The 27,873-nt window shown below is 38.8% G+C and overlaps 2 protein-coding genes and 1 pseudogene across 2 annotated transcripts; all 3 read right to left on the bottom strand.

Moving 5' to 3' along the window:
- The window catches only part of LOC149204591 (OBERON-like protein), a 50,339-nt pseudogene extending 38,787 nt beyond the window's left edge, over positions 1-11,552 (bottom strand).
- Positions 11,553-17,913: 6,361 nt separating this feature from the next.
- On the bottom strand, positions 17,914-18,901 carry LOC149204590 (glutathione S-transferase U17-like). The gene is made up of 2 exons (XM_089393321.1): positions 18,569-18,901; positions 17,914-18,509 (listed from the first exon to the last, which is right to left on the bottom strand). The coding sequence occupies exons 1-2, from the start codon at positions 18,884-18,886 to the stop codon at positions 18,144-18,146; spliced, it is 684 nt and encodes a 227-aa protein (XP_089249447.1). The 5' UTR covers positions 18,887-18,901; the 3' UTR covers positions 17,914-18,143.
- Positions 18,902-23,796: 4,895 nt separating this feature from the next.
- LOC149204589 (glutathione S-transferase U17-like) lies at positions 23,797-24,839 on the bottom strand. The gene is made up of 2 exons (XM_089393320.1): positions 24,393-24,839; positions 23,797-24,304 (listed from the first exon to the last, which is right to left on the bottom strand). Exons 1-2 carry the CDS (start codon positions 24,729-24,731, stop codon positions 23,924-23,926), a joined length of 720 nt encoding a protein of 239 aa, XP_089249446.1. The 5' UTR covers positions 24,732-24,839; the 3' UTR covers positions 23,797-23,923.
- Between the last annotated feature and the right edge of the window lie 3,034 nt (positions 24,840-27,873).

Here is a 27,873-nt window from a genome sequence, read left to right as displayed (position 1 = left end):
CAATTTTATTTAGTCCCTGAACTAAAATTGAGAATTAAAATTCGAATTTGATCTTAGCAGCTATTTGTAAAATAATTAATTAATTCATCTTGAGTTAATTAGGTGTAGGAAATCAAACATGAAGTCTATGTGAAGACATGCAACAGTTATCCCTTTGATTGAGGAAGTTATCCCTTAATTAAGGAGATCAGGATGAGTTGTACTTTGCGTTGTAATTAGTTAGATCAGTTATCTAAGTTAAGTCCAGTTAGATTAGTTCCAACAATTTGCGGAACTGATTGTGAGTTCAGTTAGTTAATGCATGCATGCATGTAACTGCTGCACTTCAGATAATTGAATATTCTCTCATAATAACTCATGCATGCTAGTTTAGTCAGAGACCTAGTTGAGATCAGAGGAAGGGACAATGTACTATCAGTTGGAGGAATTTTCTTATATAGGAAACTCATCCATGCAGAAGGAATTATCTCCTTGAGGATTTCATAGTTATTTCAAAGGTCAGAGCAGTGTGTGAGGGATTATTACACATAGGTGGTAGCTTGAGGACCCAGGAGAAACTGCGCAAGGAAATAGGAGGCTTGGAGGGCTGGAGGAAGGCATATGTCGTGTCTATTCAGTCTATGAGTTGTATTGTTCGATTGTACTGAGAGCTGGATAGCTTGTGAGTTAAAGCTTTGTGTAATCTGAAAATATTTCCACTTGTATGATAATATAGAGATCGAGGTTTTTAGTTGAGGCTTTCCCCAGAGTATTCTTTTGTGTTCATGTGTGATTTCTTTCTCATTCTCAGTTATATGTGTTCTATTTGATCTTGCTCATATTCGATTAAGCTTCCGAAAGTTTGCCTTTTTCCGAAGAAAAGAACTCGTAATTTCCATTAATTTCATAAAATTACATGTTGTAGATGTTGAAACGCATATGCTGTAGTGTGGGTAAACCACTTACAATAACCAATACTTCAGGGAAGTATGCAGATAAAGCCCTCAGACAGGGCATCCAGAAACAGGGTATGTAAACCCCAACAGTAGTATACTCCTACCCTAACAAGCTAATAAAAAACAGTAAATAAAGGGTAGTTCAAAATACCCTCAAAACAGGGCAGCTAGAAGAATGGATCGTAAACCCCAACAGGAGGATACCCCAACCCATCTCAAGCCAAAATAAACAGAAAAATAACAATGGCTCCTGGAGAAAGTGCAGAAAGTTCGAAATGACCGCCAAGACAAAGAGGAGAGGCACGAAATGGAAAGAGGCAGCCAGGGTAGCCACACCGCCCACCCCCTCAACTCTCCTTCTGTGAAGTAGCCAGAGGAAAAAACCGCCCATATATCCAGAGAAGCCATAAGAAAGACCAACCAGAAATAGCCATTGAAGAGACGACACGAATCGGTGCAGAGACAGACTCCACACCTCACATCCCTCAACGCTTCCAATAACTGTCCAGGTAAGCCAGCGAAAAACCAAAAAAAGAAACCCACAGCTCAGCTAGGGAACCCATCAGGGCCCAACTAGAGCAGAGGAGTTTCGGGTCCGGGGGCAGAGGCGGCTGGGGCAGCCACCTCGCCCCCACTAGGCCAAACAAGCCCCCGCCCCCACACCAAGGTTCAGCACAGACTAGGAAGGTCCTTCAAAACAGAGAGTCCGGAGAGAGCCGAAATCCGCCGAAGACCAGAAGAGAAAGAATGAAACTTCGCCACCTCCCAATAACAGAGCACGAAACCGGAGCTCTGCTTATAATATAAGCAGAGCAGGCACACCAACCTGGGGACGGCAGACGAAGATCAGAGCCGCGCTGTGGTGAAAAGAACCGCCAGAGAGAAGGTAGCAGAGGCCGAAGTCTGTCCGCTCCACCAGCTACCGGAACCGTTGATCAGCAAAACCCCCCCGACGCAGCAACCCCCGGCTGAGATAAGTCACCAAGCGAAGGTGTAGGGCGGCGGAAGCCGCACCAGGGGCAAGCCCAGCCGCCGCAGGCGCAAGCAGCAAAACCAAAGCCGACAAGAAACCCTAGCTTCTCCCGCGCGGCCCGAACTCTCGCTCCCCAAAATCTTCCGAAAGTTTGCTGTAGAAGTAGATATGGTATTTTTCTTTAGTATATTGCATAATCTATTGATCTACAGTGGGAAATTTTACATGGTGTCAGAGAAAAGGTGATCAAAGTGAAGAAAAGTATACAAGAAGGGAGAATTTTGAAGGTTGAAGTTCCTGAATATAGAAATTGAGTTCTTATCGCATCTCAATTTCACCAATGGCGTTCAATGGTTCAAGACTCGAGTATGCCCTTGATGGCAGCTCAAATTCCATAGCCTGGAAGGATCGCATGGAAGCAGTATTAGAGGACAGTGGTCTAAAGGACTTCATTGATCAAGAAGTCCCCAAGCCGGCAGCAGCTAATGCTATAGAATTGGTGGAATGGAAGAAATGTGTGGTTAGAGTGAGGAGAATCCTTCTGGAGGGAGTTCTAGACCACATAGTCTTGAGTCTCCATGGAAAGGAGACACTGTTTTCAATGTGGAAAACATTGAAAGATCTATATTAGAACAATAGTGGTCAGAGGAAGCTGGCACTGAAAGACAAGCTTCGGAAAATCAAGTGTGAAAAGGGCAACGGGATCTCTACATATCTGAACAAGATCACCACCTATAGGGATGAGCTTGGAAGTGTAGGGATCATGACAATCGATGATGACATGGTGAGTCTTTCTCTCCTCAGTCTTCCTAAGAGCTGGCATAGCTACCAAGACTCGATAAATGGAAGAGAGAAACTGCTAGATTTGGAATGACTTTGGTAAGATCTAATGTAGGAGGAGATAAGAAGAAGCACCAGAGAGATGGATCCTCATCAAAGCAAGATAATGAGGAAAATCTAGCCTTAGCGAGTAAGGTGAGGAAAGGGAAAGGGAAGGCATCCCATTCCAAATCTAGTTCTTCCCATGGTGGGAAGACGTTTGAAAAATTGAAAGTGTGATGCTTTCATTGCCATGAGGTGGGCAAATATGCTACGAATTGTCCACAGAAGAAATCCAAGAAGGGATCCTCGAAGGGATTAGATGGTGAGGCACTGGCCTCACAATTCGAGTTAGATTTCTCTCTCATCACATGCATGGTTTCATTCATGGTGGGATGTGTTTGGTACCTGGACAGTGGAGCTTCATTCCACATGACCGGCGATAAGAATCTTTTCAATACCTTGGAGGAGAAGGATCTCTAGATGCGGATCGAGATGGGCGATGGTGGAAAGTACCATGTTTCAGGTGAAGGTATAGTTGTGTTTCAGAGGGAGCATGGAGCTCCTCTCACCCTGACTCATGTAAAGTATGTACTAGGTCTGAAGAAGAATCTTGTGTCCGTTACTATGCTAGAAGATAAAGGCTATGATGTAGTCTTTAGTAAAGGAAAGGTATTCCTGAGGCATATCGGCACTAGACAGACCAAGAGGATCGGGATGTGAGTAAAGAATCTCTACAAGCTAGAGGTAGACGACTGTGCTACATTGAGTTCCAAAGCTAAGTTAGTGTAGAGCCAAGATGTTGGCAAGCTATGGCATAGAAGATTGGGCCACTTGCACCATGGAGCCCTGAAGATCATGCAATAGATTTCTACTGGACTTCCCAAGGGAAAACTGGAGCAGACAGATACATGCAAAGGTTGTACCTTGGGTAAGTATGTGAAATCTTCCTTTCAGGATCGAGACAGTAGAGCTGGAGCAATCTTGGAGAGAGTTCACACAGATATTTGTGGACCATTCTCTATAGCCTCCACCACTAAACAAAGGTACTATGTTATTTTTATTGATGAATTTTCTCATAGATGTTGGATCTACTTTATGCAAAAGAATGATTAGACCTTCTTGAGGTTTTGTGAGTTCAAAGCCTTGGCAGAGAAAGAATATGGAAAGAAAACAAGGGCCTTGCGTAGTGACAATGGTGGAGAGTATGTCTCCCAACAGTTTAAGGACTTCTGCGTTGCAGAAGGAATTAAACGGGAGTTGATGGCACCCCATAACCCACAGCAGAATGGGGTGGCTGAAAGGAAGAATAGATCGATTGTGGGAGCATCTCGAGCGATGTTGCATGACCAAAGCCTACCACTTCATTTGTGGGCTGAGGCATGCAATACAGCAGTATACTTGCAGAACAGAAGCCTGCACCATATACTGGGAATGAAGACACCTATGGAGGCCTTTTCTGGGAAGTGACCAGATGTGAGTCACTTCAGGATCTTTGGATCATCGGTTTATTGCCATGTGACCAAAGATGCCCGAAAGAAGCTAGATCCAACAACTGAGTTCGAAATACTTGTGGGTACACTGATACACCCCACAACTATCCAGTGTTCCTACCTACCAGTCAGAGGACAGTGGTACGCAGAGATCTGAAGTTCGATGAGTAGAAAGCCATGCGAGTATCACTTGAGAGGGAGCTCAAGTTGCATGCAGAGGAGGAACTTTCAATTCCTAAGGAGGAGGAGCCTTCGATTGATGTGGAGCAACCTCATGCAAAGGATCCGAGAGTGGAGACATCCACTCATGACGAGTCTTCCAAAGATGGGTGGAAACACTCGAGGGAAGCTGATAGGTTGATGCTGGATGTGCAAGAGAATGTGGGACAACCATCTTCTCAGCGCAAACAGAGGAAGTTGCCCGAGCGGTACACTGGTTACATGGCCCTGGTTGGGGATTGTGTAGAGTCTGAACCTTCTTCATGTGAGCAGGTAGTGCAGCAACCAGTTTGGGTTGATGCAATGGTGGAGGAGTACGACTCCATCATTCAGAACTGTGTTTGGGATGTTGTCCCAAGACCTCAGGACAAGTCAGTGGTGCGTTCCAGATGGCTTTGCAAGGTAAAGCAGGCAGCTGATGGTAGTGTTGAGAAACATAAGGCAAGGTTTGTTGCCCGTGGTTTCTCACAGGTCAAGGGGATCAACTACGACAAGACTTTTTCTCCTATAGAAAGGTACTCATCTATCAAATCGATTTTGGCACTATCATCTCATATGGGTTGGAAAATCCATCAGATGGATGTGAAGACAATGTTCCTCAATGGGAAGATTGAGGAAGGGGTGTACATTGAGCAGCCAGAAGGTTTTGAGACCTTTGATCATGAGTCACATGTGTGCCGACTCAAGAGGGATTTGTATGGGCTGAAGCTAGCACCCCGTGCTTGGTACAACAGGATCCACAGCTATTTCACTGGGTTGGGCTTCACCAAGAGTGAAGAAGATGCAATTTACCACATCATGGTAGAAGGTAAGTCATTAATCATTGTTCTTTATTTCGATGATCTGATTTTGACAGGTAATGATCAGTTGATCAAGTCTTGGAAGGAGGAACTTGCAAGTGAGTTTGATATAAAAGACATGGGTCTTATGCACTACTTTCTAGGCATGGAAGTGTCGCAGAAGGGTGGGGAAGTGTTTGTGTCTCAAGACAAGGATGCCAAAGAGATACTTAGGCGGTTCCACATGGATAAGTGCAAGCCCATGTAGACTCCTCTAGCTTGTAACTGGAGGAAGGAGGATGCTACTTCAGATGAGGTAGTAGCTACTACTGTTTATCGACAACTTGTGGGTTCACTTATGTATCTAGTGAACACATGACCAGACTTATGCTTTGCGGTGAACCAGCTAAGTCAAGCTATGGTTCAGCCTACCAAGCTGTTTTGGAAGGCAAAAAAGCATGTGTTGTGATATCTCAGAGGCACATCTTAGTTTGGATTGTGGTACAAACGAACAGAGGGAGTGAAGCTTGAAGGCTTCACAAATGCAGATTGGGCAGGGAGTCCATTAGACTAGGAGAGAACTTCTGGAGGAATCTTCAACCTTGGTTCAGCTGCAGTTTCTTGGTACAACAGGAAACAGAGGTCAATTTCACTTAGCTTAACAGAGATTGAATACATGTCTTCCAGTCAGGCAGCATGTGAGGCCATTTGGATGCGGAAGATTCTAGTGGGATTGTTTGGTCAAAGGATGGATCCAACTGTGATCTACTACGATAATCAGATTTGTATCAAGCTCTCTGTGAATCCAATTTTTCATGATAGGTCCAAGCACATAGATATCTGGTACCATCATCTTCGAGATTGTGTGGTGAAGAGGATCATGTTGTTGTTGTATGTTTCGATTAAGGAACATGATGTAGATATTTTGATAAATGCATTATCAAAATGCAAGTTCGAGTTCCACAGAGACAGGATTGCGGTTACAGATAATCCCTTTCTTATTGAAAGGGAGTGTTGAAAATAGCAACAAGAAATGCTAAAAATAGCACTACTATAAATAGCATTTTGGGATACATTCCAATTTTAGTTAGTCCCTGAACTAAAATTGAGAATTAAAATTCGAATTCGATCTTAGCAGTTTTTTATAAAATAATTAATTAATTCATCTTCAGTTAATTAGTTGTAGGAAATCAAACATGAATTCTATGTGAAGACATGCAATAGTTATCCCTTTGATTGAGGAAGTTATCCCTTAGTTAAGGAGATCAGGATGAGTTGTAATTAGTTAGCTCAGTTATCTGAGTTAAGTCTAGTTAGATTAGTTCCAACAGTTTGTGGAACTGATTGTGAGTTCAGTTAGTTAATGCATGCATGCATGTAATTGCAGCACTTCAGATAATTGAATTTTCTCTCATAAATAACTCATGCATGTCAGTTTAGTCAGAGACCTGGTTGAGATCAGAGGAAGGGACAATGTACTATCAGTTGGAGGAATTTTCCTATATAGGAAACTCACCCATGCAGAAGGAATTATCTCCTTTAGGATTGCACAGTTATTTTAGAGGTCAGAGCAGTGTGTGAGGGATTATTACACACAAGTGGCAGCTTGAGGACCCAGGAGAAACTGCGCAAGGAAATAGGAAGCTTGGAGGGCTAGAGGAAGGCATATGTTGTGTCTATTCAGTCTGTGAGTTGTATTGTTCGATTGTATTGAGAGCTGGATAGCTTGTGAGCTAAAGCTTTATGTAATATGAACATATTTCCACTTGTACGATAATACAGAGATCGAGGTTTTTAGCTGAGGCTTTCACCAGAGTATTCTTTTGTGTTCATGTGTGATTTCTTTCTCATTGTCAGCTATATGTGTTCAATTTGATCTTACTCATATTCGATTAAGCTTTTGCAAGTCTGTTGTAGAAGTAGATATGGTATTTTGCTTTAGTATATTGCATAATCTGTTGATCTACAATGAGAAATTCTACAATGAGAAATTCTACAATGAACACCCACACTAGGATGTCTTTTCGAACATTCAACTTTGAATAAGTGTCCCATCGACCGCGGTTATTATTTTTCCTTTATTAAATTTTATTACATGGAATTTTCACTAGGGATGTTATAGAACCCTCCCCCTTCGGGTAACACCATCCTCGATGTTCAACAACACCTATAACCACAAAAATGTTGTACGTAGAGCTTTATAACTTAGCTCGATGTGGTATTTACAATGATCAACCTAATGAGAAGAAAATCAACATGAAAACATAACTACATAACATCATAATGACATGGCACCCATACTTCTTATTGGAACTTTATAACATAGCTCATGGCGGCATTTACATCCATATACATATGTACATATTCCAGAAAACCATGCCAAAATTGCTTTGCCTCAACTAGAAAACAAGGAAGGATACATACTCTGCATATGATTCACCATCTCCCATGTAGCTTCATTGGGCCCCAAGTGCTTCCATTTCACTTTAACTTACTAGATTTCTCAATTCTGGAGCATGAGCACCTTTTTCTGCAATATACACTGAGGGCTTCAGCCTTAATTCTCCATCTTGTTCCACCTGCAATAGAGACCAGTCAATCACATGATCGACATATCTAGCATACTTCTTAAGCAATGACACATGGAAAAAATCATGGAATTTCACTGTCGAAGGTAGTGCAAGTTGATATACTACTAGCCCAATCCTCTAAATGATACTAAAGGGTCCATAAAATCATCGTGCCATCTTGGCACATGATCTAATCCATAAGGAGCTCTTATTTGGTTTGATGTGCAAGTACAGTTGTTCCCCAACTTGGTACTCCTTGAAAAACCTGTTCCGATCTGCATAAATCTTCTACCTATCCTGTGATGCCTTTAGATTCTTCTTGATTACCTATATTTCATGTTTCATGTCTGCCAACATGTCCAGTCCAATTAAAACCTTGTTAATTGGATCACTCCAGTTGATAGGAGTATAGCAACTCCGCTCATACAATGCCTCAAATGGACTCATCTTAAAAAATTATTAATACCCGTTGTTGTAAGAGAACTCTACCAGTGGAAGGTACTCTTCCCACTTTTCCTAATGATGCATCACATACATCCTCAACATGTCCTCTAATATCATGTTGACCCTCTTTTTTTTTCTATTAGTCTGTGAATGATAACTTGTATTGAAGGCCAACTCTGTGCCCAAACCTACAAATAACTCCTTCCAAAACTTGGAAGTGAACTTTGCATCCCTATGTGACACGATCTTCTTCAGAACGCCATGAAATCTGAACACAACTTTGATGAATACCTATGCTACATCACTAGCTAAGAATGTAGAATTCACTAGAATGAAATGTTCAACCTTTGTCAACCTATCCACAACAACCATGATGGAATCATGTTGTCTCACTGTCCTTGATAAACTTGTGATGAATTCCATGGAAATGACCTCCCATTTCCATTTTGGAATCGCAATCAAATGTAGTAGTAGTCTTGTATGTTTACACTCTACCTTCACAAGTTGACAATCAAAACACCTAGCCAAAAACTTTGCTACATCCCTCTTTAGGTTCGGCCAATAATAAAATCTCTTCAATGTTGTCTGTGTCTTCTGATAACCTGGGTGACCTGAATATGGTTTTACATGAAACTCTCTCAAGATCACCTTTTTGAGCTCACTACTGTCTAGCACATATGTTTTTTCTTTGAATCTGACAAATCCATCCGTTTTAAGACAACAATCCACATCCTATGCACCTGTACCTAGAACTGTACTACTACTTGTACCTACACTTGTACTATCACATGTATTGGTACCAATACTCTGCTGCAACATGTGCATAATCTCCATATGTCTAACATCCTGCTGGCTTGCTTGCAAGATCCTATCTTGTAAGTCTATCCCATAGGAGCTCATAGCTGCTATGTGAATTACTTGCGCCCGCCTGCTAAGAGCATGTGCCGCTTTGTTCTCATCACATTTGATATATATAATCTTGAAATTGAGCTCACTGATCATAGCCAACTATTGAGTTTGCCTACCATTCAGATTTGGTTGGTCAAATAGATACCACAAACCACTGTGATCACTCATCAATGTAAACCTCTTGCCAAGAAAATAGTGCCTCCACATACTCAATGCATGTATGATCGCCGCCACTTTAAGATCACGCATGGGATAGTTCTGCTTGTGCTCATTTATTTTCTGCGACTCGTAACATACCATTTTCCCATCCTGCAAAATTACTCCACCAAGTCCTTTCTTACAAGCATCTGTGCATGCTACAAATTCTTTATCCAGATATACAATCTATAATGTTGATGCATGTGTTAACAACTTCTTGAGCTGCTCAAAACTAACCTCACACTCCTATGTCCATTCGAACTTCTTACCTTTCCTTTGCAATGATGTGATAGGATTAGAAATCTATGAGAAGTTCCTGATGAACCTCCTATAATAACCTGCCAACCCCATAAAAATATATCACCTCATCCACATTCTTAGGAGCTACCCACTCCATAATGGCCCTTATCTTTTCTAGATCTATTGCAATTCCATCCTTAGAGACAGCATGTCCTAAGTAATGTTCCTCAGTCTAAAACAAAATACACTTGTTGAGCTTAGCAGACAACTGATGCTCTCTCAATAACATCAACACTGCTTCTAAAATCTCGGCATGCTCTTCCTCATTTTTAGAATACACTAATATGCCATCAATGAACACAATAACAAACTTATCCAAATACGAACACAAAACACTATTCATCGAGCACATAAATGCACTTGGAGAATTAGTTAAGCCAAATGGAACTACAACAAACTCATAATTACCATACGTGGTCTGGAAAGTTGTCTTGTAAATTTCCTCCTCTTTGATGTGTACCTGATGATAGTTGGATGTCATATCAATATTTGAGAATACTTCTCCTCCCTTCAACTGATCAGACAAGTCATCAATCCATAATAACTGATACATGTTCTTGATGGTCACTTTGTCAACTACCTGTAGTCAATGCATAATTTGAGAGTACCATATTTCTTCTTTACAAACAATATCAGTGCACCCCATGGTGATACACTTGGACTGATGTACCCCTTGTCCAACGTTTCCTTCAACTATAGCATCAACTCAACAAACTCAGGTGTGCTCATCGTGTAAGGTGGTTTTGATGCCGGAGCTACCCCTGGCACCAACTCAATAGAAAAGTCTATCTTGCTGTGAGGTGGAAACTCTAATTTCTTCACGAAATACCTCATTGAACTACTATAAAACTAGGTACCTGCTGAAAACATCTGCAACCTCAACTTCCTTACCTTTCTCACTAGAAATGTGCACTGAAATAACTTACGCCCTTTCCTATGGCTATGCTTTGATTGCATAGTTGTCACCATCTTAAATAATGTGGCTTTCTTCTTTCCTTGTAAGACTATTGGTTCCCCATTTTCATCCAAGCACTTAATAGCTTTGTCATAACAATCCACCTTGGTTCTATGAATATACAACCAATCCATGCCCAACAACATCCTATATGATCCCAATGGTAATACATTCAAATGTGTTGCGGTAGGCATACCATTCAAATAAAATACACAAACTCTTATTTAATTATGAACTCACTTCTTTGTACCTGTAGCCAATTGCACTAACCAAGATTCTACATGAAATTCCTTCCTCAAACCACACTTATCCCCCAAGTTAGGACTAAGATAGCTATAATTAGATCTAGAGTAAATCAAAATAGAAATAACCTGATCATAAAGCTTATCGTCCATCTGAATGATAGACACATGATGGTTTTCCTGTTTGTTATCCGATGTTGCATAAATACGAGGAGCACTCTGACCAACATCCACAACAGTCTATGCATCCTGTGCACTATATATTTGAAGCCTACCACCCTGATACTGTGGAAACTCCCTCCTGCGATGATCCCCTCCACAAGTCCAACACTGTACGGGCTCCTTTTTCTGCTCCTCAGATCGATGTCCCTGTCCTCTATCTGATGCATTGAACCTCTTAAGTGGTGCAATATTCTCTTTATTACCAAAATCCTTTGGTATTACTCGCTTGTTGTCCCATTTTCCTTTGTTCTTAGCACACCTTTCCAACCTGATTTAGTCTCAGACTTGTGCTTTGATTGTTCATAACAATGCTTTAGTTTTTGGATGGTCTCCTCTAATAATTTAGGCTCATCGATCTCAATCCTATCTTTGAATTACATTGGTAACCCACTGGTGAATCTTTGAATCTTGGCCTTCTCCTCCTTCAGGTAAGGCACATACCTCAGTAGATCAACAAACTTGCTAGTGTACTCATCACCTATCATATACCCCATCTTTAGCTCATAGAATTATTTTTCCCTCTCATCAAAGTATCTCACTGACAAATTCTTCTTCTTGAATAGTCACTCAAACTCAATCCAATTCAAACCTTCCTCATGTATACCTCTAGTATTTTCAGATATTCCCACCAACTATCTGATTTACCTTTGAGACTGAATGTAGCTACTCTGGCTTTCATGTTCTCCAAATAATCATGCAACCTAAAGAACTTCTTCATACTAAGCAACCATGACTTTGCATCTTGCGACTTGTTCATCTCTCCATAAATATTAGGTGGCTTTTCTTTCCTAAACTCAAGTGGAAAGTATCCCCTATCACTCCTCTTGTAAGGATGATAACAATACCAATCATCATGCTCGTTAGAACAAGAACTAGAATGGTACCTATTTCTATCCCTCCTCCTATCTAGAGTTCCCATCATCATCTGACCTGTGACCACCATGCAACCTACTACAATATTCCCCATTAGTTTTGTCTTCCTACTCATAGTTGATACAAAGTGGTCCGTGTTGCTACAAATATGACAAACTCTGAAGTATCACTCCATTTTCCTTTGCTAGTTTCTCTTGAGCCTGTATGATTCTGTCATTTTCTTCCTTACAACTCCTTATTTCTTCCTTTAAGATTCTTAGTGTGTCTTCCAAATAGGAAGAGTTCTCAACACCATACTGCTCTTTTGATTCATAGGGAGAGTCTTTGTAGTCTACCATCTTGCTAGCCATTTTATGTTCCTTCTTGCAAGGTATATCATTTTAGCTAAAGCAAACAACAATAAACCAACGTACCTTAGTATAGCTTAGGAAGAATACCTTGTTTGTAAGATCAATAAATTAGCGTGATACATATATAAGATAATCATGACAACATATATAAACCTAACACAGGCATACAACCATGCAACCATCATTCTAGCAAGGGCCCAGTGATCAATACATGACCTTAACAACAACACACACCACGACCTCATGCATGAAAAAAACCACTACATCACTATACACTTTACCACATACAAACATTATCATGCATAAGAAATGTATAACCCACCACACACATTCATAAACACATGTAATCAAACATAAACAAACAATGCTTGTAACCAAACCTACAAGAATGATATATGTAACAAAAGATAAAAGAAGGCAACCAAACATATAAGAATGTAATCAAGTGACATATAACAATATGTAACCAATCATACACTCCTGACGATGCATTACACAATAACAAAATCAAGTTTCTCATGATGACATCACTACAACCATGATCAATATTATGCAAATGCAACAATCACATAGAATGCAAGTGTAAGAGACACACATGAAAATGACATGCATGCATGACCAACACAAAACCCATCCAATCTAAGGGGTGAACCATTCTTTGATACCACTTTGTAACACCCTCCTCCCACATCTAGCCAAGAAACTGGCCAGTCGGGGTAAAAATGTGATGAGAGATCACTATGATATGATTCAACCTCCTAAGTCACATTAAGGAAATGGAACCAATAGAAACATGCCATATAGACATTCAACATCAACATTACGACCCTCAAGAACCAATCCAACCTTTCTGCCAACCAGCCCTTGGGTCCCACTGAGATTTTGGACCACTTGACCTCTAAATGCTCTCACGGTATGGGAATGCCATCGTCTAGGGACCTCTAGACGCTCTCAAAGGCCTATAATCCAACGTTTAGGGACTCTTTTACACAGTGTTATGCCAATGTTCTTGATATTTGAGCCACGTTTTCAAGCCCAGAGCCCAGGTCACTGCCCATAATTAAATGTTATCTTCATAACAGTAAAATAACAAGGAAATGATAGGTAAAAATGTAATCACTTGAATGAGACCTTAACTAGATCGCTACTAGCCATGACATGAATTTCGTCAAACATATCACAAATATGTAATCTACAAGTGTAAATAATATATCTAAGCATAGGGGTCTCATACTTAGATGAGAATCACTAAGTAGCAATGATGCCTCAACATATCAACTACCATTTCATCCATTAGCTCATAGATACATTGTCCATTCATTTACAAGTAAAAACATGATGAGAGCCATACATAGCTATTATCATAATACCAATGATACCATCGACATATAACCACATATAATCGAGTATAATACTCATAGAAATACAAGGGGCAATAACCTCATATTGATGATGAAAAATCCAAACCTGGAATGGGACTTCCATGTTCCACCCGACCGTAGAATGGCTTAACCAAATCTCTCTTCAATCATTCACCCTGTGCCATATTCCAAGCATGAATATGGGATCTCATAAAACACATCAATCCAAAACCATCCAAAGCTTCGAGAGGCAAACCACCTCAACCCATCTAATAGTGATTCCACCTCATGGTCGAACATCAAAAAACCATCATCAGATTGGTCTCTATCCAAGCCTTCCAATGCTCCAGATTGTTTTCCCAACAAAGGCTCTAGAACTAGTAACTCAACCCAAGGGTTTTATCAGGCTCCAAAGCATTTGTCCAACCAAGGCTCCAGGACTAGTAACTCAACCCACCAAGGGCTCCAAAGAATTTTTCCAACCAATGTTGCAGGATTAGTAACTCAACCCAAGATGTTGCAGGGCTCCAAAGTGTTTTTCCAACCAAGGCTCCAGGACTAATAACTCAACGCAAGCTAAGGAAACATGAGACCAATACAATAAGTCCAACACTAAACAGGCTCCTTATTTTCCTCCTCAAATCGATGTCCCTGTCCTCTATCTGATCCATTGAACCTCTTAGGTAGTGCAACATTCTCTTTATTACTTGAATCCTGTGGTATTACTCGCTTCTTGTCCCATTTTCCTTTATTCTTGGCATTACCTTTCCAATCTAGTTTACTCTCATACTTCCACTTCAATTATTCATAACAATGCTTTAGTTTTCGGCTGCTCTCCTCCAATGATCTAGGCTCATCAAACTCAATCCTATCTTTGAATGCCAATGTTAACCCACTGGAGAATCTCTAAATCTTGGCCTTCTCCCCCTTGACGTAAGGCACATACCTCAGTAGCTCCATAAACTTGCTAGTGTACTCATCATCTGTCTCAGACCCCATCTTTAGCTCATAGAATTCTTTTGCCTTGTCATCAAAGTATCTCTCTCACAAATACTTCTTCTTGAATGGCTACTAAAACTCATTCCAAGTCAAATCTTCCTCGTGTATACCTCTGACATTCTTCACATCTTCCCACCAAATGTCTACTTTACCTTTGAGATTGAATGTAACTACTATGGTTTTCAGGTTCTCAAAATAATCATGCAACCTGAAGAACTTCTTCACACCAAGAAACCATGTCTCTGCATCTTGTGACTTCTTCATTTCTCCATCAAAATTAGGTGGCTTTGTTTTCTTAAACTCATCTGGAAAGTATCCCCTATCACTCCTCTTGTAAGGATGATAACGATACCGATCATCATGCTTATTAGAACCATAACTAGAATGGTACTTGTGTCTATCCCTCCTCTTATCCGGAGTGTCCAACAATCTATCATCTCTGATCGTGTCACCACCATCTGACCTGTGACCATGATACGACCTACTACCATATGCCCCATTAGTATTTTCCTCATAGTCATCGCTGATCCGAAGTGGTGCCTGCCACTACAAATCTGACAACCTCTGAAGTATCACTGCATTTACCTCTACTAGTTTCTCTTGTGCCTGTATGATTCAACCATTGTCTATCTTACAACTCCTTATTTATTCCTCTAAACTTCTCATTGTGTCTACCAAATCTGAAGAGTTCCCAACACCATACTTCTCTTCTGATTCATAGGGAGAGTCTTTGTAGTCTACCATATTACAAGCCATTTGATATTTCTTCCTGCACGGTATATCATGTCAGCTAAACCAAATCATAATAAGCCAACATACCTTAGTATAGCTCGGGGATGATACCTTATCTGTAAGATAAAAAAAATCAACGTGATACATATATAACATAATCATGACAACATATAGAAACATAACACATAAGCGTACGACCATGTAATCATCATTCTAGCTAGGGTCCAGTGATTAATGCATGACCTTAACAACAACACACACCACGACCTCATGCATGATAACGACCACTAAAACACTATAAACTTGCACATGCAAACATTATCATGCATAAGCGATGTGTAACCAACCACACGTGTAGGTAAGCACATGTTATCAAACATAAATGAACAATACTTGTAACCAAACTTACAAGAATGATACATGTAACCAAAAATACAAGAATGCAACCAAACATATAAGAATGTAACCAAGTGACATATAACAACATGTAACCAGTCATACATGCGACAAGAGGCCACTATGATATGATTCGACCTCCTAAGACATGTTAAGGAAGTGGAACCGATGGAAACACATCATACAGACATTCAACATCAACATTAGGATCCTTAGGAACCAATCCAACCTTTCCGCCAACTAGCCCCTGAGTCTCACTGAGCTTTTGGACCACTTGACCTCTGGAAAGTCTCATGTTATGGTCATGCCAACATCAAGGGACCTCTAGATCCTCTCACAGGCCTACAAGCCAGCATGCAATGACTCTTTTGCACAGTGTTGTGTGAGTGTCCCCGGGATTTGAGCCACTTTTTTAAGCCCAGGTCACTACCCAAAATTGAATCATATCTTCAAAACAATAAAATAACAGTATAAATGCAATCACTTGAATAAGACCTTTACTTGACCCCTACTAGGCATGAAAAACATTTCGTCAAACATATTACAAATATGTAATCTACAGGTGTAAATAATAGATCTAAGCATAAGGGTCTCATACTTAGCTGAGAATCACTAAGTAGCATTGATGCCTCATCACATCAACTGCCATTTCATCCATTAGGTCATAGATACATTGCACATTCATTTACAAGTAAAAACATGATGAGAGCCACACATAGCTACAGTCATAAAACACATACATAACCAATATAATGGCAGCAGAAATACCATTGGAATCACAACCATATAACCACATATAATCCATTATAATTCTCATATAAATACAAGGAAAAATAGCCTCATATTGATGATGCAAAATCCAAACTCGTGATGGGACTTCCATGTTCCACCCGACCGTAGAATGGCTGAGCCAAATCTCTCTTCAACCATTTACCCTTGTTCCATATTCCAAGCATAAATGTGGGATCTCATAAGACACATCAATCCAAAACCATTTAGGGCTTCGAGAGGCCAACTACCTCAACCCATCAAACAGTGATTCCATCTCACGATCGGATATCACCAAACCATCCTCGATTGATCTTTGCGTTTGTCCAACCAAGGCTCCAAGGCTAGTAACTCAAGTCACAACTTTTACTGGGCTCCGCAACATTTGTCTAACCAAGGCTCTAGGACTAGTAGCTCAACTCACCAAGGGATCGCGTTTTTCCAACCAAGACTACGAGACTAATAACTCAATAAGTTGTTACAGTGCTAGAGAGTATTTGTCTAATCAAAGCTTGAGGACTAATAACTCAACCCAAGCTAAGGAAGCATGAGAACCAATCAAAACAAAACAATGAAAATAAACCCACAACCTCCATGGCTATCTAGGAAATGGCAAGGCCAAGCAATCCACTGTCAATCTCGGCCATCCGCCATGCCCATGACAGATCACAACCAACAAACCACATACATATGCCATGCATGTCCAAACTATTGAGGAAAGCATACATGCAACTTAGTACTTGCAAGCAAAATCTGACGTAGCTGCTGATATCGATGTCCTCTTGTGTTTTACTGCGCTTCTTTTTCCTTCTTGCTCCAAGAATCCAAATATGCCACACCCTCCAAGAGTGTTCCAAGAAAACTCTAAGTTTCCAAGAATATGAGAGAGAGAGAAGGACACATGAGGCATATGATTAAAAAAAGCAGCAGATTGCATGGTTTTTTTTTTGATGTGATTTGAGAATGTGAAAATTTAGTACTTAATTATTGAAATCATGTTCTCACGAAAGATTGGTTTTTAGAAATGATTGGAAACTCTTCAAATTTAATATTAATAATCGGAAGTCATGCTATCATGAAGTATAAGCCTTAGCGTGTAGTGTGGTAAAATTATGATACCCGATGAATAAAGATTTCATTGATAAACCTGCAAATAGGGCTCATATAAATATCCTGAATTTATTTGATAAGACTAAATTTGCTAATATTTTTTTTAGTCGTTGACAAAATGATTTATTGATAGAAACCGAACGGAACAGTGTCGTTTAAATTTTGCTGATCGATTTTGTTGTTGACAAAAATGAACAGAACAGTTTTAATCAATGTAGAGGAATAACGCCAAACACTAACCAACGCTCATATTGCTTTTATTCCATTGCACTACATTTTTGTTTTTATTCCATCCAGAAATCGAAGTACCATATAGACTTTTATTCCATTGCACTGCATTTTTGTTTTTATTCCATCCTGAAATCGAAGTACCAAATAGACTTATTCACATTACACACTGATAACGGAAAAATAAAACATGGCAGAGGATCACATAAATCAAAATAATGTCTTTTATCTCATCTCTGTCCCAAGTTTTGTGTCCGAAGTGCTTCCCCTAATTGGCAGCAGGTGGTGATGTAAATTTGACTCTCACGGCGGATATAAATTCCAGTACCTTGGCCGGATCCGGCATAACTTCTTTCACTCCATTGGCCTCACAGAATCGATCCATCCATGCACTTAACAGCGGCATCTTCTCCTCGTCTATCAAAACAGAACTAATAGCCAATGCGATGTCAACAAAGCCGATCTCGTCTCCTCCAAAATACAGTTTCCCCGAGGAGCAGGCGTTCGTTCGCAGAGCTTCCTCCAATATAAGAAAGTTTGCCACCGATTCTTTTATCGCTTTCTCTTGCTGCTCGCCCTGGCCAGTGAAAACTCCCCTAAGGCATGGCACCAGCTGAGGCCACATATAAAGAGCATTAACTTATTAATTACAAGATGTAAAAAAAAACACAATTAATACTCTTAATAGGGATCCCAGAAGCGGGCAATGGCGCGGTCATATGGATCTTTCGGCATAAGATTTGGTGCCTTATTTCCCCACGCCTCCTCGATGTACTGCACAATAATCATAGATTCACAAACGGGCTTTCCATTGTGAATAAGCACTGGAATCTTCTTTTGAATAGGGTTTGACTGCAGTAGCAGCTCGCTCTTATTCTGTAAATTCTCTTCTACGAACTGGTAATGGATCCCTTTAAGAGCAAGTGCTATGCGGACTCGAAAAACAAAGGGACTGAGACTAGCACCTAACAACTTCAATTGACCCTCTTCTCCCCAACTCTTCATTGCCATTGCTCTGAAAATGTATTTTAATGTAATACTTGTGCCTCGGTCCTCCTTACATAGCTATAACCCCTCGCACTGTAAATAAATAGGCATGCTACAGCTGGGCGTACTGCCACCAACTCATAAGTTTCCGTCTCCCAATAAAATTCAGCAGGGTCTAGTGCTCCAATAAATATAACTCTAAATCTTGAATTCCGTAGTTATTGCTTCGCTTACCCATGCCACGTGGTTTCAGCCCCACCGCATATGAGCACTTGAAACCATGAATTACGCACTGCATTCCCTTACCGAAATGTGAATTCTCTGACCTCAGGAAGGTGAGAACATGGCTTTGATACCCTGCGAGTCAGATCAACTTTGAAGGCGGAGAACGTGGATCTAACGGCCCGAGAGTTAGATCAATAAAGGTTATTGATAATTTCGCAATGTTCTCAACTGCGAAGACTTTTTCCGGTGATATATTTTATGGAACTGTTCCGAACAACCTAAATCAGTTTGGGATAAACATTGGAATGTACGTAGATTGAGTACAATTATTATTATTTCTATTGTGGTTTCCGGTGACTGTCGCTAGGCTTCAGCATATGGAAAATAGTAAATACGGAGGATAAGAGTATCGGTTAGTTTATCTATTTTAATTTTAGTTTTTTAATTATATTTTGGTTGATGTTGTTTAGAATTTTCTAGAAAATAGGATAGAATCACAATTTTGAGTTGTAAATTTTTCACAATGTGAATGTTTTTTGACTTTTTTTAGGTTGTTGAATTTATATATAGTTGAAAATGTATTTTAAATAGCAAAAGATTTGTTTCGCAGAATTCAATAAAAATTACAAAACATATAATAGATATACAACACCTAAAGCTATTTGTTTTTTGTATGATAGAAACCTATCATAATTTAGTTGTCAAATTAACAGTAAAGACAACCATCTTTAGCTGCTATCTACTAATATATGCTGACTCATCACTCTTAATAAAAAACAACACAATTAGTGGTCGATAAAAAAAATAGACTTTCACTCTTGTGGATCTTGAACCTGTTAACATGTTTCCTTACATTAAAAAAACTCTTATACAAACAAAGCATTTTACAACATACTCCAAAACCAAATATATATAACAACATATTAATTTTAATTGATAATTCCAAATGTAATTTAATAAAGTAAATAAATAACTTGCACCATTATCACCTTAATACAAATATTACTATTTATATATATTGTGCATACTGTGGCACAATATATATTTACTATTTTCCATAAATAACTTACTTCAATTGTTCATAACAATGCTTTAGTTTTCGGCTGCTCTCCTCCAATGATCTAGGCTCATCAAACTCAATCCTATCTTTGAATGCCAATGTTAACCCACTGGCGAATCTCTAAATCTTGGCCTTCTCCTCCTTGACGTAAGGCACATACCTCAATAGCTCCATAAACTTGCTAGTGTACTCGTCATCTGTCTCAGACCCCATCTTTAGCTCATAGAATTCTTTTGCCTTGTCATCAAAGTATCTCTCTCACAAATACTTCTTCTTGAATGGCTACTAAAACTCATTCCAAGTCAAATCTTCCACATGTATACCTCTGACATTCTTCACATCTTCCCACCAAATTTCTACTTTACCTTTGAGATTGAATGTAACTACTATGGCTTTCATGTTCTCAAAATAATCATGCAACCTGAAGAACTTCTTCACACCAAGAAACCATGTCTCTGCATCTTGTGACTTCTTCATTTCTCCATCAAAAGTAGGTGGCTTTGTTTTCTTAAACTCATCTGGAAAGTATCCCCCTATCACTCCTCTTGTAAGGATGATAACGATACCGATCATCATGCTTATTAGAACCATAACTAGAATGGTACTTGTGTCTATCCCTCCTCTTATCCGGAGTGTCCAACAATCTATCATCTCTGATCATGTCACCACCATCTGACCTGTGACCATGATACGACCTACTACCATATGCCCCATTAGTATTTTCCTCCTACTCATCGCTGATCCGAAGTGGTGCTTGTCGCTACAAATGTGACAACCTCTGAAGTATCACTGCATTTACCTCTACTAGTTTCTCTTGTGCCTGTATGATTCAACCATTGTCTGTCTTACAACTCCTTATTTATTCCTCTAAACTTCTCATTGTGTCTACCAAATCTGAATAATTCCCAACACCATACTTCTCTTCTGATTCATAGGGAGAGTCTTTGTAGTCTACCATATTACAAGCCATTTGATATTTCTTCTTGCACGGTATATCATGTCAGCTAAACCAAATCATAATAAGCCAACGTACCTTAGTATAGCTCGGGGATGATACCTTATCTGTAAGATAAAAAAATCAACGTGATACATGTATAACATAATCATGACAACATATAGAAACATAACACATAAGCATACGACCATGTAATCATCATCTAGCTAGTGTCCAATAATCAATGCATGACCTTAACAACAACACACACCACAACCTCATGCATGATAACGACAACTAAAACACTGTAAACTTGACCACATACAAACATTATCATGCATAAGCAATGTGTAACCAACCACACGTGTAGGTAAGCACATGTTATCAAACATAAATGAACAATACTTGTAACCAAACCTACAAGAATGATACATGTAACCAAAAATACAAGAATGCAACCAAACATATAAGAATGTAACCAAGTGACATATAACAACATATAACCAGTCATACATGTGACAAGAGGCCACTATGATACGATTCGACCTCCTAAGACACGTTAAGGAAGTGGAACCGATGGAAACACATCATACAAACATTCAACATCAACATTAGGATCCTTAGGAACCAATCCAACCTTTCTGCCAACTAGCCCCTGAGTCCCACTGAGCTTTTGGACCACTTGACCTCTGGAAAGTCTCATGTTATGGTCATGCCAACATTTAGGGACCTCTAGATCCTCTCACAGGCCTACAAGCCAGCATACAATGACTCTTTTGCACAGTGTTGTGTGAGTGTCCCCGGGATTTGAGCCACTTTTTTAAGCCAAAAGCCCAGGTCACTGCCCAAAATTGAATCATATCTTCAAAACAATAAAATAACAGTATAAATGCAATCACTTGAATAAGACCTTTACTTGACCCCTACCAGGCATGAAAAACATTTCATCAAACATATCACAAATATGTAATCTACAGGTGTAAATAATAGATCTAAGCATAAGGGTCTTATACTTAGCTGAGAATCACTAAGTAGCAATGATGCCTCATCACATCAACTGCCATTTCATCCATTAGGTCATAGATACATTGCACATTCATTTACAAGTAAAAACATGATGAGAGCCACACATAGCTACAGTCATAAAACACATACATAACCAATATAATGGCAGCAGAAATGCCATTGAAATCACAACCATATAACCACATATAATCCATTATAATTCTCATATAAATACAAGGAAAAATAGCCTCATATTGATGATGCAAAATCCAAACTCGTGATGGGACTTCCATGTTCCACCGACCGTAGAATGGCTGAGCCAAATCTCTCTTCAACCATTCACCCTTGTTCCATATTCCAAGCATAAATGTGGGATCTCATAAGACACATCAATCCAAAACCATTTAGGGCTTCGTGAGGCCAACTACCTCAACCCATCAAACAGTGATTCCATCTCACGATCAGATATCACCAAACCATCCTCGATTGATCTTTGTGTTTGTCCAACCAAGGCTCCAAGGCTAGTAACTCAAGCCACAACTTTTACTGGGCTCCGCAACATTTGTCTAACCAAGGCTTTAGGACTAGTATCTCAACTCACCAAGGGATCCAGAGCGTTTTTCCAACCAAGACTACGAGACTAATAACTCAACTAAGTTGTTACAGGGCTAGAGAGTATTTGTCTAATAAAGGCTTGAGGACTAATAACTCAACCCAAGCTAAGGAAGCATGAGAACCAACCAAAACAAAACAATAAAAATAAACCCACAACCTCCATGGCTATCTAGGAAATGGCAAGGCCAAGCAATCCACTGTCAATCTCGGCCATCCGCCATGCCCATGACAGATCACAACCAACAAACCACATGCATATGCCATGCATGTCCAAGCTATTGAGGAAAGCATACATGTAACTTAGTACCTACAAGCAAAATGTGAGCTGTTGATCTCGATGTCCTCTCGTGTTTTCCTGCACTTCCTTTTCCTTCTTGCTCCAAGAATCCAAATATGCCACACCCTCCAAGAGTGTTCCAAGAAAACTCTAAGTTTCCAAGAATATGAGAGAGAAAGAAAGACATATGAGGCATATGATAAAAAAAAAAGCAGCAAATTGCATAGTTTTTTTTTATGTGATTTGAGAATGTGAAAATTTAGTACTTAATTATTGAAATCATGTTCTCACGAAAGATTGGCTTTTAGAAATGATTGGAAAATCTTCAAATGTAATATTAATTATCGGAAATGATAATCATGTTCTCACGAAAGATTGGTTTTTAGAAATGATTGGAAAATCTTCAAATGTAATATTAATTATCGGAAATCATGCTATCATGAAGTATAAGCCTTAGCGTGTAGTGTGGTAAAATTATGATACCCCATGAATAAAGATTTCATTGATAAACCTGCAAATAGGGCTCATATAAATATCCTGAATTTATTTGATAAGACTAAATTTGCTAATAGTTTTTTTAGTCGTTGACAAAATAATTTATTGATAGAAACTTGCTGATCGATTTTGTTGTTGACAAAAATGAACAGAACAGTTTTAATCAATGTAGAGGAATAACGCCAAACACTAACCAACGCTCATATTGCTTTTATTCCATTGCACTACATTTTTGTTTTTATTCCATCCAGAAATCGAAGTACCATATAGACTTTTATTCCATTGCACTGCATTTTTGTTTTTATTCCATCCTGAAATCGAAGTACCAAATAGACTTATTCACATTACACACTGATAACGGAAAAATAAAACATGGCAGAGGATCACATAAATCAAAATAATGTCTTCTATCTCATATCTGTCCCTACTTTTGTGTCCGAAGTGCTTCCCCTACTTGGCAGCAGGTGGTGATGTAAATTTGACTCTCATGGCGGATATAAATTCCAGTACCTTGGCCGGATCGGGCATAACTTCTTTCACTCCATTGGCCTCACAGAATCGATCCATCCATGCGCTTAACAGCGGCATCTTCTCCTCGTCTATCAAAACAGAACTAATAGCCTTCTGCAGGGCTTTCACAAATCCTGAGAGACCACCCAATGCGATGTCAACAAAGCCGATCTCGTCTCCTCCAAAGTACAGTTTCCCCGAGGAGCAGGGGTTCGTTCGCAGAGCTTCCTCCAATATAAGAAAGTTTGCCACCGATTCTTGTATCGCTTTCTCTTGCTGCTCGCCCTGGCTAGTGAAAACTCCCCTAAGGCATGGCACCAGCTGAGGCCACATATAAAGAGCATTAACTTATTAATTACAAGATGTAAAAAAAAAACACAATTAATACTCTTAATAGGTAAATGATCACCTTATCGTCTACAAAGGCAGCCCAGAAGCGGGCAATGGCTCGGTCATATGGATCTTTGGGCATAAGATTTGGTGCCTTATTTCCCCACGCCTCCTCGATGTACTGCACAATAATCATAGATTCACAAACGGGCTTTCCATTGTGAATAAGCACTGGAATCTTCTTGTGAATAGGGTTTGACTGCAGTAACAGCTCGCTCTTATTTTGTAAATTCTCTTCTACGAACTGGTAATGGATCCCTTTAAGAGCAAGTGCTATGCGAACCCGCGCCACAAAGGGACTGATACTAGCACCTAACAACTTCACTTGACCCTCTTCTCCAGAACCCTTCATTGCCATTGCTCTGAAAATGTATTTTAATGTAATACTTGTGCCTCGGCCCTCATTACATAGCTATAACCCCTCGCTGTAAATAAATAGGCATGCTACAGCTGGGCGTACTGCCACCACCTCATAAGTTTCCGTCTACCAATAAAATTCAGTAGGGTTAGTGCCCCAATAAAACGGTAGTAAATAATATAACTCTACATCTTGAATTCCGTAGTTATTGCTTCGCTTACCCATGCCACGTGGTTTCAGCCCCACCGCAGATGAGCACTTGAAACCATGAATTACGCACTGCATTCCCTTTACCGAAATGTGAATTCTCTGACCTCAGGAAGGTGAGAACATGGCTTTGATACCCTGCGAGTCAGATCAACTTTGAAGGCGGAGAACGTGGATCTAACGGCCCGAGAGTTAGATCAATAAAGGTTATTGATAATTTCGCAATGTTCTCAACTGCGAAGACTTACTATTTTTCCGGTGATATATTTTATGGAACTGTTCCGAACAACCTAAATCAGTTTGGGATAAACATTGGAATGTACGTAGATTGAGTACAATGCAGTTGTCTATAACGCGACTTTTTGAAAGTTTTTCCGGCAGGTTTTTCCGTGAAAATCCGGCAGCAATTTATTGGAATCGCAAGTTTGATAGCTAGTTTGTGCACAATCAAAGCGTCCCAGGGGTTTTTCAGGGTGCTGAATCCAAATATGCAGTTAAAAAACCATTTTAACTGCAACAAATCATGATTTAATCTCAATTTCTTCCGCCGGATTCCGTCACCGGAATCTCCAAAAAGTCGCATTATAGACAACTCCGAGTACAATTATTATTATTTCTATTGTGGTTTCCGGTGACTGTCGCTAGGCTTCAGCATATGGAAAATAGTAAATACGGAGGATAAGAGTATCGGTTAGTTTATCTATTTTAATTTTAGTTTTTTAATTATATTTTGGTTGATGTTGTTTAGAATTTTCTATTGGATAGAATCACAATTTTGAGTTGTAAATTTTTCACAATGTGAATGTTTTTTGACCTTTTTTTAGGTTGTTGAATTTATATATAGTTGAAAATGTATTTTAAATAGCAAAAGATTTGTTTCGCAGAATTCAATAAAAATTACAAAACATATAATAGATATACAACACCTAAAGCTATTTGTTTTTTGTATGATAGAAACCTATCATAATTTAGTTGTCAAATTAACAGTGAAGACAACCATCTTTAGCTGCTATCTACTAATATATGCTGACTCATCACTCTTAATAAAAAACAACACAATTAGTGGTCGATAAAAAAAATAGACTTTCACTCTTGTGGATCTTGAACCTATTAACATGTTTCCTTACATTAAAAAAACTCTTATACAAACAAAGCATTTTACAACATACTCCAAAACCAAATATATATAACAACATATTAATTTTAATTGATAATTCCAAATGTAATTTAATAAAGTAAATAAATAACTTGCATACTGTGGCACATTATAGAGAGAGAGAGTGCATAAGAGGTTTTCCATAATAATGATCTGTTAATGAATTCTTTTATTAAATTTTTTAATATATAAAAAATAAATAATATAGATAAATAGTAATATTTGTATTAAGGTGATAATGGTGTGTTTTTATGCTTTTGTTTATGAATGATGTAAAGATTGTTAAATATATTTGATGTTAATTTATATTTATAATATTTGTTTTAATTGGCAGTAAGTTATGATAATTTGGAATCATGGTTATTTAAATGAAATATATGTTTAAATGAAACATATAATTGGTAGTAGAAGATGGTGGCGATTACCAATTTAAAAAAATACTACTGCAATTAGGGCTGGCTAATTACTTTTTAGTGGTTTTTACCAAGTAGAATTGGAAAACCATAAATGATTCACAGTTTTGTTATTTCTATTTATTCAAGGTTAAGGGTGGATGAAAATATAGCTTAATTTTATACTTACTATTACACTAACAAAATTTCTAGAAAATTGTGTTATTGTTTAACATTTTTTTGAAAACATAGAATCTATATTGTAACCATTTAATTACTAGCACAACCATATAAATTAAATGGCCCGTAAACACAAATAAGCATGAATACAGAGACATTTAACATAGCTAAACTTAAACAAAAATCATAAAAATTCAAAATTTTAACTTTATTTTAAATTATTATTATTAATAATTATAAAAAGAATTAAATTATATAAATTAATACTTGAAATAATGCTTACATTAGTATATAGGTAGGATTAAATTATATAAATTAATACTTGAAATAATGCTTACATTAGTATATAGGTAGGATTAGGTCTTGGAATTTTGTTGAGAAATTTTCTCAACAATATTCTCCTTGTTTAGAATTTATTGGATCTCATAAATTTTATTTATGTAACTTGTAATTTGATTTTGCGAATAATATACAAATTATTTTGAACGAATGTATAACCTATGTTTAATGCTCTAATTTCTCTATTGGTGTCAAGCCACTATGGGGACTCCCTCAAGGGAGGGCCCGGGAAAATGGACGAGATCTGAGAATTGATATGTTGTACATATATTAATATAGGTGTGTGTGGGATTTTAGTGTGTAAGAGGAGTGCAAAACTCTGTCTGAATTTTGTCCAATCTGTGAGCTATTAATAGTCGGAACTCTATCTAATTCGTGAACCATTGATAACCATTGACCTGAGGTGGAGGTTAATGTGTTTATAAGAGTGTTGTAGCGACGAGAAACCGGGGAACGCACAGTGAAAGATTACTGCTGGAGGATTTCTGAACAAAGGTGTTTGAATCTGCAAACTCTACGGTAATCTCATGTTAGCAAACTGAATTGTTGTGGGTCGTTGTATGATTGCACAGGGCGTCCACCAATGATTTTTTTTATCTATAGAGTCTTCTCTATAACGACAGGGCAATTTGAATGAGCTTAAGGAGGAGGTTGTCTGGGGAATTTGGCCCGACACGGGATCAACCCCGGCTGAATACAAGACGACAAAGGAAAACAACGGACTCTCCGTTGCCTTCGAGGAATTCAACCAATTCCGCCTCTCGACAGAAGTATTCCAGGTCAATTCTCGTGGAGGAGGGACGATCAACGAGTTTTTTTAGTAGTCTAGTGAAATCGATTTACAAGATGAATTTTTGAGCAAAATTAC

The sequence above is a fragment of the Pinus tabuliformis genome, chromosome 1_2, assembly GCF_031772625.1.
Source record: "Pinus tabuliformis cultivar Carrire ecotype Pingquan chromosome 1_2, CPIR1, whole genome shotgun sequence".
NCBI lineage: Eukaryota > Viridiplantae > Streptophyta > Pinopsida > Pinales > Pinaceae > Pinus > Pinus tabuliformis.
This window is presented reverse-complemented; position numbering and strand designations above follow the sequence as displayed.

Bases quoted from the DNA above. Each gene is read 5' to 3' on its own strand.
- LOC149204589 (XM_089393320.1), bottom strand. From the start codon at position 24,731: ATGGCAATGAAGGGTTCTGGAGAAGAGGGTCAAGTGAAGTTGTTAGGT. The intron at 24,305-24,392 runs GTGATCATTTAC...ATGTGGCCTCAG, and splicing joins CTGCCTTTGTAGACGATAAG to CTGGTGCCATGCCTTAGGGG.
- LOC149204590 (XM_089393321.1), bottom strand. From the start codon at position 18,886: ATGGCAATGAAGAGTTGGGGAGAAGAGGGTCAATTGAAGTTGTTAGGT. The intron at 18,510-18,568 runs GATCCCTATTAA...TAATAAGTTAAT, and splicing joins GCGCCATTGCCCGCTTCTGG to GCTCTTTATATGTGGCCTCA.